Source organism: Pogoniulus pusillus, chromosome 5 (assembly GCF_015220805.1).
Source record: "Pogoniulus pusillus isolate bPogPus1 chromosome 5, bPogPus1.pri, whole genome shotgun sequence".
Lineage (NCBI taxonomy): Eukaryota > Metazoa > Chordata > Aves > Piciformes > Lybiidae > Pogoniulus > Pogoniulus pusillus.
In genome coordinates, this window is record NC_087268.1 from 14,234,479 (window position 1) to 14,249,286 (window position 14,808).

The window sequence follows — 14,808 nt, forward strand, 5'->3', positions numbered from 1 at the left end:
TTAGCAAGTAATACCATTGGTGTTATGCTCACGCCTGGCCAAATGCAAAGCTTCAGTTTGTTAAGCAGATGCCAGTGTTAACAGGCAAATTCTCTTCCCCTGGATAAGTTAGTGTTAGTTAAATGTACCATTAAAAATGACCATTTTAAAAGGTAATGAAAAGAGAAGCTGTGCTTGTAATCTTTTTAGTTTCAGCTTTAAGGTGGCAGAGGTGAAAAGGCATAGACAGGTTTGTCAGGTGCTCTCAGAGCAGATTTTGAGGTGAAGCCTGACAGTGCTGGTGAATTCTATGCACACCACCAGAAGCTTGGTGTCTCGGTTCCAACTTAAATTTTCCAGAGACTCAAATACAGTTGATAGAACCAACAACAATTTATAGGATGTCCTTCCCTCTTCCCCATTCTTTCCCAAAAGGAATTAGATGGTGGTGTGGATAGGGGAAATTAATTGATGCAAGATGATATTTTCCCAAGTTCATATTGTCTATTAATTTTGCTATTCAGAACTCTCACCCCCCCTGACCACTCATTTTAATAATAGCTCGGGGTTTATACGGTCCTGGAAACATTCTATGGATAATATCTAGATCTGGTAATAACCAGCAAAATATATAAACATTAATTGAACTGGAAGAGAAGGTTCCACGGTCAAATGCTGCTTGCGGTCAATATGCTGCTTGCCCAGAGATGGGCTCAAGGGCACAAGAACAGCCAATCAGGATGGCAGTTAGCCAAACCTTACCATATTAGGCAAAGCCACAGGCTCACTTTTCCCTACTTTGGGAAAAGCACAGGCCTGGCACTAGGCAGGCACAAGCTAAGTGTGTGTACCTGACATCACAGGACTCTGGGCAGGCCAGACTCAGTGGCTCCAGGTTCTTTTGCGCCCTGTTTCCCATGCTCGCCTCTCTGGTGGAGCAGAAAATCATGCCTAGGCAAGGCAGGACATGGATAAGCCTATCTTGGGCCTATCAGGCTTACCACAACAGATGGAGAGAGAGAAAAGGTATGCAGATTCAAACAAATAATTTCACTGTGACTTGGAAGTTAAAAGAAACATAGAATCATAGAATCAACCAGGTTGGAAGAGACCTCCAAGATCATCCAGTCCAACCTAGCACCCAGCCCTAGCCAGTCAACTAGACCATGGCACTAAGTGCCTCAGCCAGGCTTTTCTTGAAGACCTCCAGGGACGGTGCCTCCACCACCTCCCTGGGCAGCCCATTCCAATGCCAATCACTCTCTCTGCCAACAACTTCCTCCTAACATCCAGCCTATACCTACCCCGGCACAACTTGAGACTGTGTCCCCTTGTTCTCTTGCTGGTTGCCTGGGAGAAGAGACCACCCCCCCACCTGGCTACAACCTCCCTTTAGGTAGTTGTAGACAGTAATAAGATCAGTTTAACAAAAAAAAAAAAAAAAAAAAAAAAAGGTATATGAGGTAGGGAAGGTACAAAGGTATAGGGAAGGGAAAACAAGATACAAAATATGTAAATATACAACCCGATTTGATGACAATGGGTTTTGTCTGCCTTATGATGATGATGGCCATGTGGTGAAACAGCAGCAGGAAACAGGAATGGTGATTTCTGGTGAGCAGGAAGGCAGGGGGGAGAGAGACAAACAGGATGTCCGCCTGCTTTTATGGGTCTTAGACAGGAAGGGGGAGTGGGCTAAACACCATCACCTGGTAGTGGTCAGACTTACCCCTGGGGAGGGGGCAAGGCCACCTTGGGTCAGGTTCACTTCCCCAGTGTTGGAAATTGGCTGGAAAATGGGGGGCACAAGGCCCTAGAAGCTTGTACAATCAAGCCTTGGACGTGAGGTCTGAGTATTGAAAAACAGTAAGCCACAGCGCTGTGTGTGAAGAAGCTCAGAGGAATTTGTCCTTGAGCCTTCTGATAAACAGCTTCTGTGGGGCTGTGTGCAAAGTATAGAATCATAGAAACATAGAATCAACCAGGTTGGAAGAGACCTCCAAGATCATCCAGTCCAACCTATCACCCAGCCCTAACCAATCAACTAGACCATGGCACTAAATGCCTCATCCAGTCTTTTCTTGAAGACCCCCAGGGACGGTGCCTCCACCACCTCCCTGGGCAGCCCATTCCAATGGGAAATCACTCTCTCTGTGAAGAACTTCTTCCTAACATCCAGCCTATACCTACCCTGGCACAACTTGAGACTGTGTCCCCTTGTTCTATTGCTGTTTACCTGGGAGAAGAGGCCACCTCCCACCTGGGTACAATGCCCCTTCAGGTAGTTGTAGACAGTAATAAGATCAACCCTGAGCCTCCTCTTCTCCAGGCTAAACAACCTCAGCTCCCTCAGCCTCTCCTCATAGGGTTTGTGTTCCAGGCCCCTCACCAGCTTTGTTGCCCTTCTCTGGACATGTTCCAGCACCTCAACATCTTTCTTGAATTGAGGGGCCCAGAACTGGACACAATACTCAAGGTGTGGCCTGACCAGTAGGAGGGAAACAGGAGGAATATGCAAATTCCTCCACCTAGGTGCACTAAAAATGCTTTTGCAGTAACCACAAGTAGGGAAGATTCTACATATTTGAGTATTTAGATGTGCCAAATGATAGAGAAAAGTATTATGTTGCATGCTGTGTATGATCACATTTCTCACTCTAACTGCAAGTGTGTGCTCTGTAACTTGAAGTCTGATGCTCCCAGAAAAGAACTGGAGCCTTGGACAGCTAGCTCACATTGGGTCGTCTCCATGATTTCCCATTCCCTTCTGCACCCCAGGAGGGTTAACTCCATACACTTGGTTTTTTCCCACCTCAGTGAGCAGCCAGTAAAGTTCCGTTCCAACCTTCACACCCACACAGCATACTGGTACCCCAGCATGGGGCTCTTTGCCCCAGCTCTGCCTGCGGTCCCACAACCCCCTGGCTACCCCAGAGCCATGGAAGAGAATGATGGAAATGGACACACTGTAGCTTCTCAGTCTTGAATAGCAAAGTGTGGTAAGCACAAGCCAGGATCATGCTCACAGTCCTGCTTACTCCTAGTGCTTACTGGACACACTTCTGCTTAGCAAGCTGTTTGTTCTGAGCTTATGTCAGCATGTTTTATTTAATGCCATGCAACTTAAGAAACAAGTCTGTACCCTACTGAAAACTAGGTTTTCATTGTCCTATGTGTTATGTCCCAGAAACAGGATTAGATAGACCTTTTAAGGGAATACACTCCTATTCTGTATGTAGGCTCCTGTTCTGAAAGTAGGTCTTGAGCTTCTGCCCCAGCAAACTAAATAAACAGAGAAAGTGAAAAGTGAATCAGAGGCAGTGAAGGCACCATACAGATGCTGAGCAGAGCCAGAAAGAAGAAATTGGGTTTTTACATGCTCCAGCAGTGTGTGAGGCTGTGACCACCTTGCTCTCAGAGCTGCAGCCAGGCTCTCCCATGGTGCAAGCTGAGCATGGCCACATGCAGCCTCCTGCTGCTGCTCCAGCATTGAGGTTGCCTGTTCGCAGGTTCAGGCACAAGCTGCTCTCTTCCTTTCTGGATTGCAACCCAGACAGTGTCTGAATCCCAGACTCATCACTGTCTTGTCTGTCTTAGCTGTGTCCCACCAGGAAATAACAGGTTCTCCCAAGAGGACTAGGAAGGTGTTGAAAGGATATGACATCCAGGTGGCACTTCCATTTTGGAGGGATGGTTGTAGATGTATTGGGCTCTCCATCACTCATACTTACCATGCTGAGGTATCCCAGGTGCTGCTTTTCCCTTTCTCCAGACTCCCTGGATCATGCTTCTTTGCTTCTTCAACCCTTTGGTTGGATCTTCTTGAAAACTTGTCATGCCTCTTCCTTTTACTCTCTTTCTCCCAACCTACTCTTTTCATGCCTGATTGTGCCATGGTACAAGAGTCCAATCCCTCTCCTGTCTTCCGACTGTCCTCCCTCCAAGGCTCAGGCCAAATTCGTTCCCCTGTCTTCCTCTTCTCTCCTCAATATAAATCCTGGCATCTCTAATACTGTCCTGCTCTGTTTTCTTGGGCAGCATTTCCTGACTCTTTCCACACTGACACCCCTTCTCCATCTTCACCCTCTTTAGCTGTTCCTTTCCTATGACTGCCTATGTCACTCAGTCTCACCATCCACCTGCTTCCTTGCCCTTCTTGCCTTCCTGGAGCTGCAGCCCTGACCATGGCCTGCCTCTGCACACTCACACATGCAGACACACAATTATGCTATTTAATTATTTTAAATGTGGTGATGAGGGCTGAAGGCAAGTGGTGGGCTGCAGGGCTGGCCACTGCTGTTTTGCCTGTGCAACCTAGCACTGCTCCTGCACCCACCCTCTCCTTGTGCCTGTTTCACACTTATTTAGAGCTGGCCTGCTCTCTTTGGAGGGCTGGAGCATCTCTCCTATGAAGATAGGCTGAGAGAGTTTGGTTGTGCATCCTAGGGAAGAAAAGACTCCAGGAAGGCTTTATAGCAGCATTTAAAAATCTGAAGGGGACCTACAGGAAGGCTGGGGATGGGCAGTTTAGAAGGGCTTGCAGTGACAGGATGAGGCCCAATGATTTTAAACTAGAACAGGACAGATTTAAGTTGGACATTATCACAGTATCACAGTATCATCAGGGTTGGAAGAGACCTCACAGATCATCAAGTCCAACCCTTTACCACAGAGCTCAAGGCTAGACCATGGCACCAAGTGCCACGTCCAACCTTGCCTTCAAAATGAAGGTAAAACAGGTTGCCCAGAGAGGTGGTGGAGGCCCTGTTCCTGGAGACATTCAAGGTCAAACTTGATGGGGCTCTGAGCAACCTGATCTAATTGGAGATGTCCCTGCTCTCTGTAGGGTGGCTGGACAAGAGGACCTTGAAGGGCCCCATCCAAACCAGTGTATATGTGATTCACACTGAGGCACTGCACCCCAGGGACCAGTCCGCAAGGGATGCCTAGCACCCTTAGTCCCCAATTCACTTGCTCCTGCCCTGCCTGCAGCTCCACATCACCTTGCCCCACCAATAGAGGTGAGCCTGTCTTAGGATAAGGGAAGTTATTCTGCCCCTGCACTCGGCACTCATCAGGCCACACCTTGAGTCCTGTGTCCAGTTCTGGGCTACTCAATTCAAGAGAGATGTTGAGGTGCTGGAATGTGTCCAGAGAAGGGCAACAAAGCTGGTGAGGGGCCTGGAACACAAACCCTATGAGGAGAGGCTGAGGGAGCTGAGGTTGTTTAGGCTGGAGAAGAGGAGGCTCAGGGGTGGCCTCATTGCAGTCTACAACTACCTGAAGGGAGGATGTAGCCAGGTGGGGGTTGGTCTCTTCTCCCAGGCAACCAGCAAGAGAACAAGGGGACACAGTCTCAAGTTGTGGCAGGGGAGGTCTAGGCTTGATGTTAGGAGGAAGTTGTTGGCAGAGAGAGTGATTGGCATTGGAATGGGCTGCCCAGGGAGGTGCTGTAGTCACCATCCCTGGAGTTGTTGAAGCAAAGCCTGGCTGAGGCACTAAGTGCCATGGTCTGGTTAATTGGCTAAGGCTAGGTGATAAGTTGGGCTGGATGCTCTTGGAGGTCTCTTCCAACCTGGTTGATTCTATGATTCTATGAACGTCGTCCATGAAGTGTTACTTCTTTTTAATCCCTACCCTCACCTGCAGCCAAGGAGGTGTGTTCCTCTCAAGTGTTACAACCAGTACAACTACAAAGTAACTAGGTGTGGATTCTTGAAGCTTAACAGTAAGTAAATTAGAATTGCTCTGCCTTTTCTACTTTTTGGGTAAGAAAAAAACCCCAGAAATTTCATTCCTTTATTTTAAGGTGATTCCCCACCCAGGCTTTTTTGATTCTATGATTCTTTGTTCCCCCTGGATGGGCCGGGCAGGGCAATCGTCAAAAGACATGATCAAAGAGAAGGCAATCCAGGATGCATCAGGAAGGGAGTGAGCCAGCAGTGTGCACTTGCAGCCCAGAGGGCCAACCAGGTCCTGGGCTGCATCCGGAGAAGTGTGGCCAGCAGGTCGAGGGAGGTGATTCTCCCTCTCTGCTCTGCTCTGTTGAGACCCCACCTGGAGTACTGCATCCAGTTCTGGAGCCCCCATTACAAGAGGGATGTGGATGTGCTGGAGTGTGGCCAGAGAAGGGCCACTGGGAGGATCAGAGGGCTGGAGCAGTTCTGCCATGAGTACAGATTGAAAGAGTTGGGGCTGTTGAGCCTGGAGAAGAGGAGGCTCCCAGGTGACCTTCTTGTGGCCTTTCAATATCTGAAGGGAGCCTACACAAAAGCTGGAGAGGGACTGTTTAGGCTATGAGGGAGTGACAGGACAAGGGGGGATGGAGCAAAGCTGGAAGTGGGGAGATTCAAACTTGAAGTGAGGAGGAAGTTGTTGAGCATGAGAGTGGTGAGAGGCTGGAATGGGTTGCCCAGGGAGGTGTTTGAGGCCCCACCCCTGGAAGTGTTTAAGGCCAGGCTGGATGAGGCTGTGGGCAGCCTGCTCTAAGGTAGGGTGTCCCTGGGCATTGCAAGGAGGTTGGAACTAGATGATCCTTGTGGTCCCTTCCAACCCTGACTGATTCTATGACTCTATGGAATGAAATGACAAACCCTCACCTCTTTTTCACGTTTATTTAATTTTTTGTATTTTTTTTTGTATTTTCTTTTTAAGATCACAGAAGAGCAGAGCATTCATACATGTAAAGAAACAGAAACGAGATAACAGAAGTTAAATACATTGAGAAAGAAAAAAAATAAAAAGCTTCTTTTTTAATCTTCTTCTTTCTTTTTATTTATTATTTTTTTTAATTTAACTTTCCATCACTGGGTTTTTGTTCATTCCTTTGCTGGGTTGGTTTGTTTGCTTTGCTGGGGTTTGTTTGGGGTTGGCATTGCTTTGTTTTGGTGCGATAGTTTCTCCGAAGCGCAAGTGAGCGCACACGTGCTCGCGCTTTCTAAGTTGTTCTTTCACAGACCTAGATCCAAAACCAAACCTATGGCAAAAAATAAAAACCAGCTGTTTTCTCGTTTCGTTAAAGAGAAGTTCAGCTCATGTCTACAGTGCTGGGGAAAAATATATATAAAGATATAGATATATATATATATTTATATGTATATAACACTGTTAATGAGGAGAGTTCTAACCACCCCACCGTGTAGCAAGAAGAAGGGACTGGCCTTCGTTCTCAAGGTCTAGAGGATGAAACATGGCTCCAGCTGGGAAAGATGAAAGATTTGGGAAGGTGGTGGTGGTGGTGGTACCACAGGGGCTGGTTCCTGCTCTTTGCCCCCTCCTCCCTTTCCTGGCACACACAAGCAGGCGCGTGCTTTCTTCTGGTTTCCTCAGGAGGATGTTGTGTGGTGGTGCGGGCAGAGCCATTGCTGGGAGCAAGCGGCGGAGCATGTGTGATGGAGGCCACGGTAAAGGAGAGGGCCTGTATGGCAGCCACGAGGACTCCTGTGGCATGTGTGCGGTAGAGGTGGCAGGGGTGTGCGTGTGTGCCTGTGCGTGCGTGGCTGAAATGGGGAATGAACAGCGAAACTACAGAGAAGGATGGCCCTGCTTGGGAAGTGCTCTCTCACTGGCTGGCTCTTAGGTGGCCTTCCTCCTCAGCTCCATCTGCAACCACTTGCTATTTACAGAACTGTCCACACGGCCAGGGCCACCATGGGCTCACTCTGCATCTCTCACCAAGGCCTGTTGCTTGCATGCCATGAGGGGCCAGGAGGTGAGCGCCTGAAGCACCAGGAGCATAGGCAGGGAAGGAAGGTCCTGCCCTGCCTGGGAACAGCCCTTCTTGGATGCAATCTTTGCCATTTCCCCAGCTGTGCTGCCCAGAGAGTCCTGCTGTGCACATGGTGCCACCACCTGTGCTGCAGTCATGTCCTCCTGACTTGCACTGCCCCTTCCTCCTGCATTGCCTGGGCACTTCTACAAGGCTTGCAGAGCTGGCTGACTCTCTGTGGCATCAGCTAACCTGAGCCTGCAATAAGTGAAGGACCCTTTTGCTTGTCCCCTGTCTAGGCTAATTAGGAGAGCAGCTTCTCTTTCTCAAGTCCTGCCTCAGCTGGTGTCCTCACTTCACACACATTGCCAGCACAGATAGAGAGAACCAGACCAACATATCCTAAGCTGACTTCTGCTTTCCTGGTTTTGCAAGTGAACCAACAAACACACACCACACTTTGCCTTAAAAGGAGCCAACCATCAGACAAAATTGGGGAAAGGTGTTTTAAGAGCTGCCCAAACGTTGTTCTAGCAAGTTGCAAGAAGGAAAAGAGAAAGAGATTTTTTTAATGGTGTGACACAGCTCTTAGTCAGCAGGAGTCATGCAGTTAAAAACAAAAGCCTTCTGGGCATTCCCACTGGAAATAAAGCCACTTAGCACTGAGAGGTTGTGGTCTCCTTGCTGGTAAATCCTGGAATTCTGTGCATGGACAATGGACAGCACTCATTCCTACCCTTTTCCACCAGCATCACATCTTGGAAATTACCATCCAGTTTCTCCATCCCTTCCCTGTCTGAGGTTCTGCTCTTTCCATGGGACAGTTTGCTCCCGGCATCTCTAACTCAACAAGTTTTGCATACACAAGTTATAGAACAGTAAGACTGTGCACCATCAGAAGGGAGAGAGAGCTGCTCACCCCCTTCAACATCTCCTATGTAGGACTGTCTTGGATAGCCATCCTCAGTGTCAGTTGCTACATCACATCAAGCACCATAATGGTTTGGGCTGTGGGTCAATGTGCTTGGAGGAGAGGAAGCAGAGCTGTGAGAGGGGTTGGGAGGAGAAGAGCTATTTCCCTGTGCCCATAAGATGCCTTCATCAGGGAGAGGTGATGTGGTGAAGCACTGCAGAAAGATTGAGCTGAGACATCACCTGGTGGTGGGACTGTGAAGGACTCCAAATTAGCTCCTCCAACTTTCAATATCCTCTTCCCCAAATGCTCTTGAATCATCAGGATTTTTTGTGCTGCCCCCACATTCCTTCCAAATGTACAGCTTCCACTCAGCCTGGAGACGATGTGGCTCTTGATGATGACTTTGTCCATGCTGTGAAACTGAACTTTCAAAATGGGATTGCTCAGACAGGTGGCTTGGTGGTGTGGTCTGGATGCACCTGGAGCTAGGAAGAGCTGGTGGGTCTTGCATATACTTTGACTAAAAGTGGGGCAAGCAGCACTACATGACAGATCTGCTCAAGCGATGAACAGTCAGTGGCGTGAGAAAGGTGTGCAGACAAAGACTAACTCTCAACACGATGCATGTCACCAATGAAGTCTTCATGAATGGTACGTTAACATGCACTTGGTGTTAGCATGGGACGACACAACTTCACTGGTGAAGAAAGCAGGAAGGGAGGAGGCGGGCAGTGCACCGCCGAGCAACGTGCCCGCAAGCCGCAGTGCTGCAGACAAACAGAGATGAACATGACTGCCAAGGTACAGGCGTTGGCTGGAGCGTCCCGTGCCGCCCTTCCCAGCCTTCCAGAGACAGGCCTCTGCTTTGTTTTCCATCTGACCAGACACACCCTCCAAGCAACAGGCTACGGCCATGCATGGAGCTCATGTGACTTGGGGTGGCTGCATTCCCCTTCCGCAGCTCCTTCACAACTCCTCTCAGTCATCTGAAAAGGGTTAGAAATCTGCTAGCAAGTATGGGGCCATATATTAAATCTTTGTTCCTCTGCTTGGACATTACCAGACATCTCATGTAACTCTTGTAATATTTACAAACCAGTAGAAGAAATACAAGGGTTTGGGGTTTTCCCCCTTTCTTTTTCTTTTTTCTTCTTCTTTTTTTTTTTTTTAAATTTTGTTCATTTCTTTTTATAACACTAAAAGTTAAATCTCCATCGATCAAACACAGTTACACTGACAAGCTCAAGGGGCTGGTGTCCCATTCTGAACTCCTGTCTCCTCCAGTCCCCAGTCAGCTGAGAGGCAGCAGGAAGCAAGGGCACAGCTTTTTGGGAAGAGATGGGGAAGACAGCAGCATGAACTCAGAGTAGAAGATAACATGAACATGAGAAAAAGCTTCAGAGCAGAGGGTCTGAGACACGAGGAAACCTTTTGCAACATCTCTGTCAAAGGGATGGAGGGAAGAAAGAGAATGGGGAAAAGTGTTTGACCTTGCCTACGGCTCTCCTCTCAACAGATGTTTTGAGCAGTCCCTGCTCAGGTTCAGGAGAAATGGGGATGTTCACAGCATCTTAAGATGCAACCTGATCTAGTGGAAAGTGTCCCTGGCCGCGGCAGGGGTGAATCTAGATGATACTTAAGGTACCTTCCAACCCAAACCATTCTATGATTCTATGCATGCAACAGCTCATAGTTTCTGGAAGTCAGTCAAGTTCCAGCCTACTCACAATTCTTCCAGTGATGCTAGAACAGACATTGCAACAAGTGAGACTCCCAGCACTGCTGCAGATAACAGGCACACTTCTTATTTCTGGCTTTTCTCAGACAGGTGTACAAAAAACTGGCTTTAACCTTGTTTCACAGCCACACAACAGAGACACAGAGACACCAGGGTCATGGCTGTTTCGTCTAGCTAACTAACAGGCAGATGGCTTCAAAAAGGGTCTGTCCTGACTTTAGTAATGTATTTCCTCTTCACCATAAGTATCTTTGCCTTGATATCTAAAACATATCCCCTCAAAACTCTTTCAAACAGAAAGAGATGTGAGACAATCATATTCGGGGACTTACGACCACCATCACAGGGCTCTGATGTGTTTGATCCCACGGCAACAACAACATGCAGAGGACAACACGTGGGGTGGATCTTACAATAGCAACCACACTGACATCAAACAGAAGCCTCAAGCTAAACAAAAAAGGTGGGCATGACCCAGCCCTGGAAGAGATGGTGACAGGAAGTCACCGTAGGCTCCCCACCTTCTCGTAACTAGCCTGTGACAAGAAATTCAGGCTTAGGTATAGCCCTGAGAATGAGAAATGCCAGCAATGTGGTGGTTTCCTTCATGCCAGTGTGCTGGAGAGGGTGCAGCTCCCAGCCCTGGCTTCTGGAGGCAGCATCAGCTCATGGCTATGCCAGGGGGATGAGGAACCCTGTTGCAGCAGGAAATGCAAAGTTGTTACTGGGACAGCAAATGCCATGGTCCTCTCGAGAGACAGGCATGAGGAATGCTCTGACAGATACAGGGCATTTTGTCTTCTGGGACGAGGCATGCCAGGGTCCAAAGGAGATGTACAAGTCCCATCAACCACTGCCTCATCTCTGAAGAGGGGAGCTGTCCCTGGATGCCTTGGGCAGATTTCAAGAACAAATTGCACCAAGGCACAAACATCTCCAGGTATGGCTTTGGGGCTTGGAGAAGCAGAGGGAGCACCATCCAATTCTGCAGCAGACCTACAGCAAATCTGCTACCACCCAAACTTCAGCCTCTCACATCTCTTGATTTTATTTCCTTGCTTGTTCTGGCTGGCAATGAGGAGCCCTTGCCTACCTGTTAAATTGCCTGCCTGCAGCTGCCCAGAAGAGCTGAGCTCAGCAGAGAGAAGGCAGCCACTGGCAGTGCCGCAGTGCAAAGTGAAAGCTGAGCAGCAGGGAGAGGCCTTGGTGGAGTGTGCCCCAGCCCTGCAAAGATGGAGATGGGCTCCGAGATGGCAATTCCCACTTTCCTTCCTAGCAGGGCTATCCTTCCAGCCAGTGGGTATCCTCTGTCACATGCTGCAGAGCTGCAAGCTCAAGCTGTTTCCTTCTTGCCTTCAAAAGCCTGTAAGGGTGGCTGCAGAGCATTCTGCTACTGCTCAAATTCACAGGGAAAGATAGAAAAAGCAAGCTTGCCAATGCTGGAAAGCTCAGTGGTACCTCAAGCACCTGTAAAACACTTGTCCTGTCATGAAACTTGTGTGAGTCAGCTCAAGGATCTTTCTGCACATCCTTCCCACCTCCAAAAAAGAAAAAAACCTCACCCACCCAAGGAAATGGCTCTCTGATAAACCCTGCCTTTTATCATTTTTGTTGCTATGGATGCTAGGGCTCATGACAGGCCAGAACACAGAGGAGTCTTCTCCCTACTGTCCTTGCCACACATGCACTTCAGCCACTGAGGTGTAATATCGGCAGCTTCTCTCCCACTGCTCTGGCTGCTGCACCAGACCTGTTGCTTGTGTGGTAATTTCCAGCCACCATTCAGCATTTTCTTAATCCTACTTCATCACAGCCTGATTTCTCCCTCTCCTCCTCACTCAGGAGCTACTGGAGTGCCTCCTTTTGGAATCTCTGCATGAGATTCTGCCAGGGGAAGGAGGTGATGGCAAGAAATAGCCCTCTCCAACAAGAACAGTACCCTTTGAATGGGAAAGAAAGAAGAGGAACTGCACTGACTATTTCTTTGCTGTATCACTTTAAACTCCTTTTTCATAAACATAGGATTTCAGACCTGACATTTGGTTTTCTGCTTACATTCACAGGTCCTGGACAGTTTCTGACACTTGCAAAGCGAGCTTTGTAGTAGCAGTGGTGTACAATGCACACAGGCACACAGGATCACTCTTACACAGCACACGCTTCCTTGTGTAACAGGGAGGACAGTAAGAATGTTTTGCATAACTATCAAAATGGTTAGGAATGGCCAGACTGTGGCTTTCACGTTGAGGCATTGTTCCTACACACACATACTATATCTCCAGGAATGGCTGCTTAGTGATGTCCAAGGTCTCCTCACATCCCACCAGCCTAGCTTTCTCTCCCCAGGAGAAGTGGGTGGTCATGCTCTGCACTCCATAGTGCTGGAAGCCAGCCTTGGTTTCTTCTACTTATTTGGACAAATGCACATGTGTGCATTTGTGTGCAAGCACTCATGTATAGCAGGGGCTGCTATGCAGGTACTTGAATGTTGAAAGCCAGACAGGTTGCAGGTGGGAGAGAAAAAAAGGCTAAACAAGGATGCAGACTGACTCTTGCAAGCCAGGTGGCCAGAAGTCAAAAAGCCAGTGGCCACACCAGAGGGGAGGGCATGATGGGAACCTGTATTGAAACTGTCCCTCTCTCCTCCCCCTCTTCTCTGCTTCTCGGCATCTTGTCTCACGTTTACAAGGCAGGACATTATCTACAGCAGGATGAGCATATGTACACATGGACTGTTCCTTTTGCATGCTTAGAGAGAACAAGAGAGAGTGAGAGAGAGAGGGCACAGCAAGAGCCGCACGGACATGCATGCACGCACACAGGCATACACGGGAGACAGGGAAGGACACCTGGGCAAATTGAGGGGGGAGAGGAAGAGACTTTAAAAGAAAAGAAAAGGAAGTTTTCAGTAGAGTTGACACAGCTTTAGTTGAGGCCAGCAAGTGCAATGTTGCAAGAAGGAGGGGGCAGGAAAAAGGGGTTTAGCAAGGGCTGGGTGCACAGGAGCACAAGGTGAAGTGGAGAGAGGAAGGATTTCATAGGACACCAGTGTGCAGAGAGCTTCAGATGACTTGCTCTGGTTTGTGGCTTTTTTAATATACTTTTTTCTTTGCCTTTTTTGTTTGTTTGTTTGTTTGTTTTGTTTTCAAAAGTATGAAATGGCTGAGCATAAGCTCATAAAAATGACCCAGGGCATCCAAAAAGTTAAGTGGCTATAGACAGACACCGAAGCAAAGACCTCTTTCTGCAAAAGAAAGAAAGAGGAGGAAGGAAGGAAGTTGGAATATGGGAAAGAGGAAGGAGGAGAGAAAAGAAAAGGAATCTTCTGTTCAATTGGCTTTGCAGGTTTCGTTGGATTGTTTGCATTGCAGCATCCTCTGGCGACACGATCCTTGATGGTGCCTCATTCCTTTGCTTCGTGTTGCCTCCGAGACAGGCTGTGACTCAACAGTCAGCTTGTCAGGTTTCAGATTAAATGTTGCTGAGTCTTCTTTGCTGTAATTTTTCCTCTCCCCCCTCTTCGCTCCTGAACACGCAAAAGTTGTGAAAGAAACAGTCTTCTCTCTCTCTCTCCCCTCTCCTCTATTTTCTCTCTCCTCTCTTCACTCTGTCTCCTGTATAACGCGTTTTGTTTTGTGTGTTGTTGTTGTTGGTTTTGTTGTGTTTTGTTTTTTTTTTTTTTAATTATTATTATTATTATTATTAATTATTTTTAATTCTGACTTGTATTAACATTTGCTGAGTAGGCAAAGCAGGGATGCTGCTAGCAGCCACAGTGGGACGGCCAAGCTCATGGAGCCGTTGTCTACTCTCCCTGTGCCAGGTCCTGCAGGGAGAGAAAAGAGAACAAGATGACACACAGCTGTGTGAGATAAGGGTAACACAAGAAGGCAATGACTTGTTCCCAAACTGCTCTTGCAGCAGGGAGCTGAGGCTGTAGGCCACAGTGACCTTCCCATGTAGGTAAGCCTCTCTCCAGCCTCACTGCAGCCTCCGGCCCACCAGCACCTCAGCGCTGTCCCACTCCATGCTATGCTCTGACTGCATGTGGCTCTCCCTAAGCAGCACCCAGACTGGAGAAACATGGCCTGGAGCTTGGGGCAGGCAGAAAGGCTCAATCCCAGCTGCTTACGCAGAATCACAGAATTGTCTTGCCATCCCATCCATTGATGTGCCTCCAGCTGGGAGCCACTGACCACTTGGTTGTGGAGGCACAGCTCACACCTTCACACAGCACACTCCCAGCCACCAGTCCCACATCTCCCTCCCCACTCTGACACCTTCCCAATGGTGGCCCTGTGATGCCAGGGCTCGCTGTAATTCTGCGCAGTGGCCAGCGCCTGTCTGCAGGCAGTGGGGCTGATTGATCGCAGCAATCCAATCAACAACACATGGGCCCAACCTGCAGACACCTCCCCTCCCAGTGCCTGCGCTGCAATTATGTACTTCATTGGGCTGGGGGAAGGC

At 48.5% G+C, this 14,808-nt stretch overlaps 1 protein-coding gene across 4 annotated transcripts in view; it reads right to left on the reverse strand.

The window, feature by feature from the left end:
• Positions 1-6,574: 6,574 nt before the first annotated feature.
• LSAMP (limbic system associated membrane protein) overlaps positions 6,575-14,808 on the reverse strand; it is a 1,399,195-nt gene continuing 1,390,961 nt past the window's right edge. For all 4 annotated transcript variants that reach the window (XM_064143281.1, XM_064143283.1, XM_064143282.1 and 1 more), the window contains one exon: positions 6,575-14,167. In XM_064143281.1, coding sequence (XP_063999351.1) covers positions 14,070-14,167 — 98 coding nt within the window. In that variant the 3' untranslated portion in view covers positions 6,575-14,069. The remainder of the gene's footprint in view (positions 14,168-14,808) is intronic.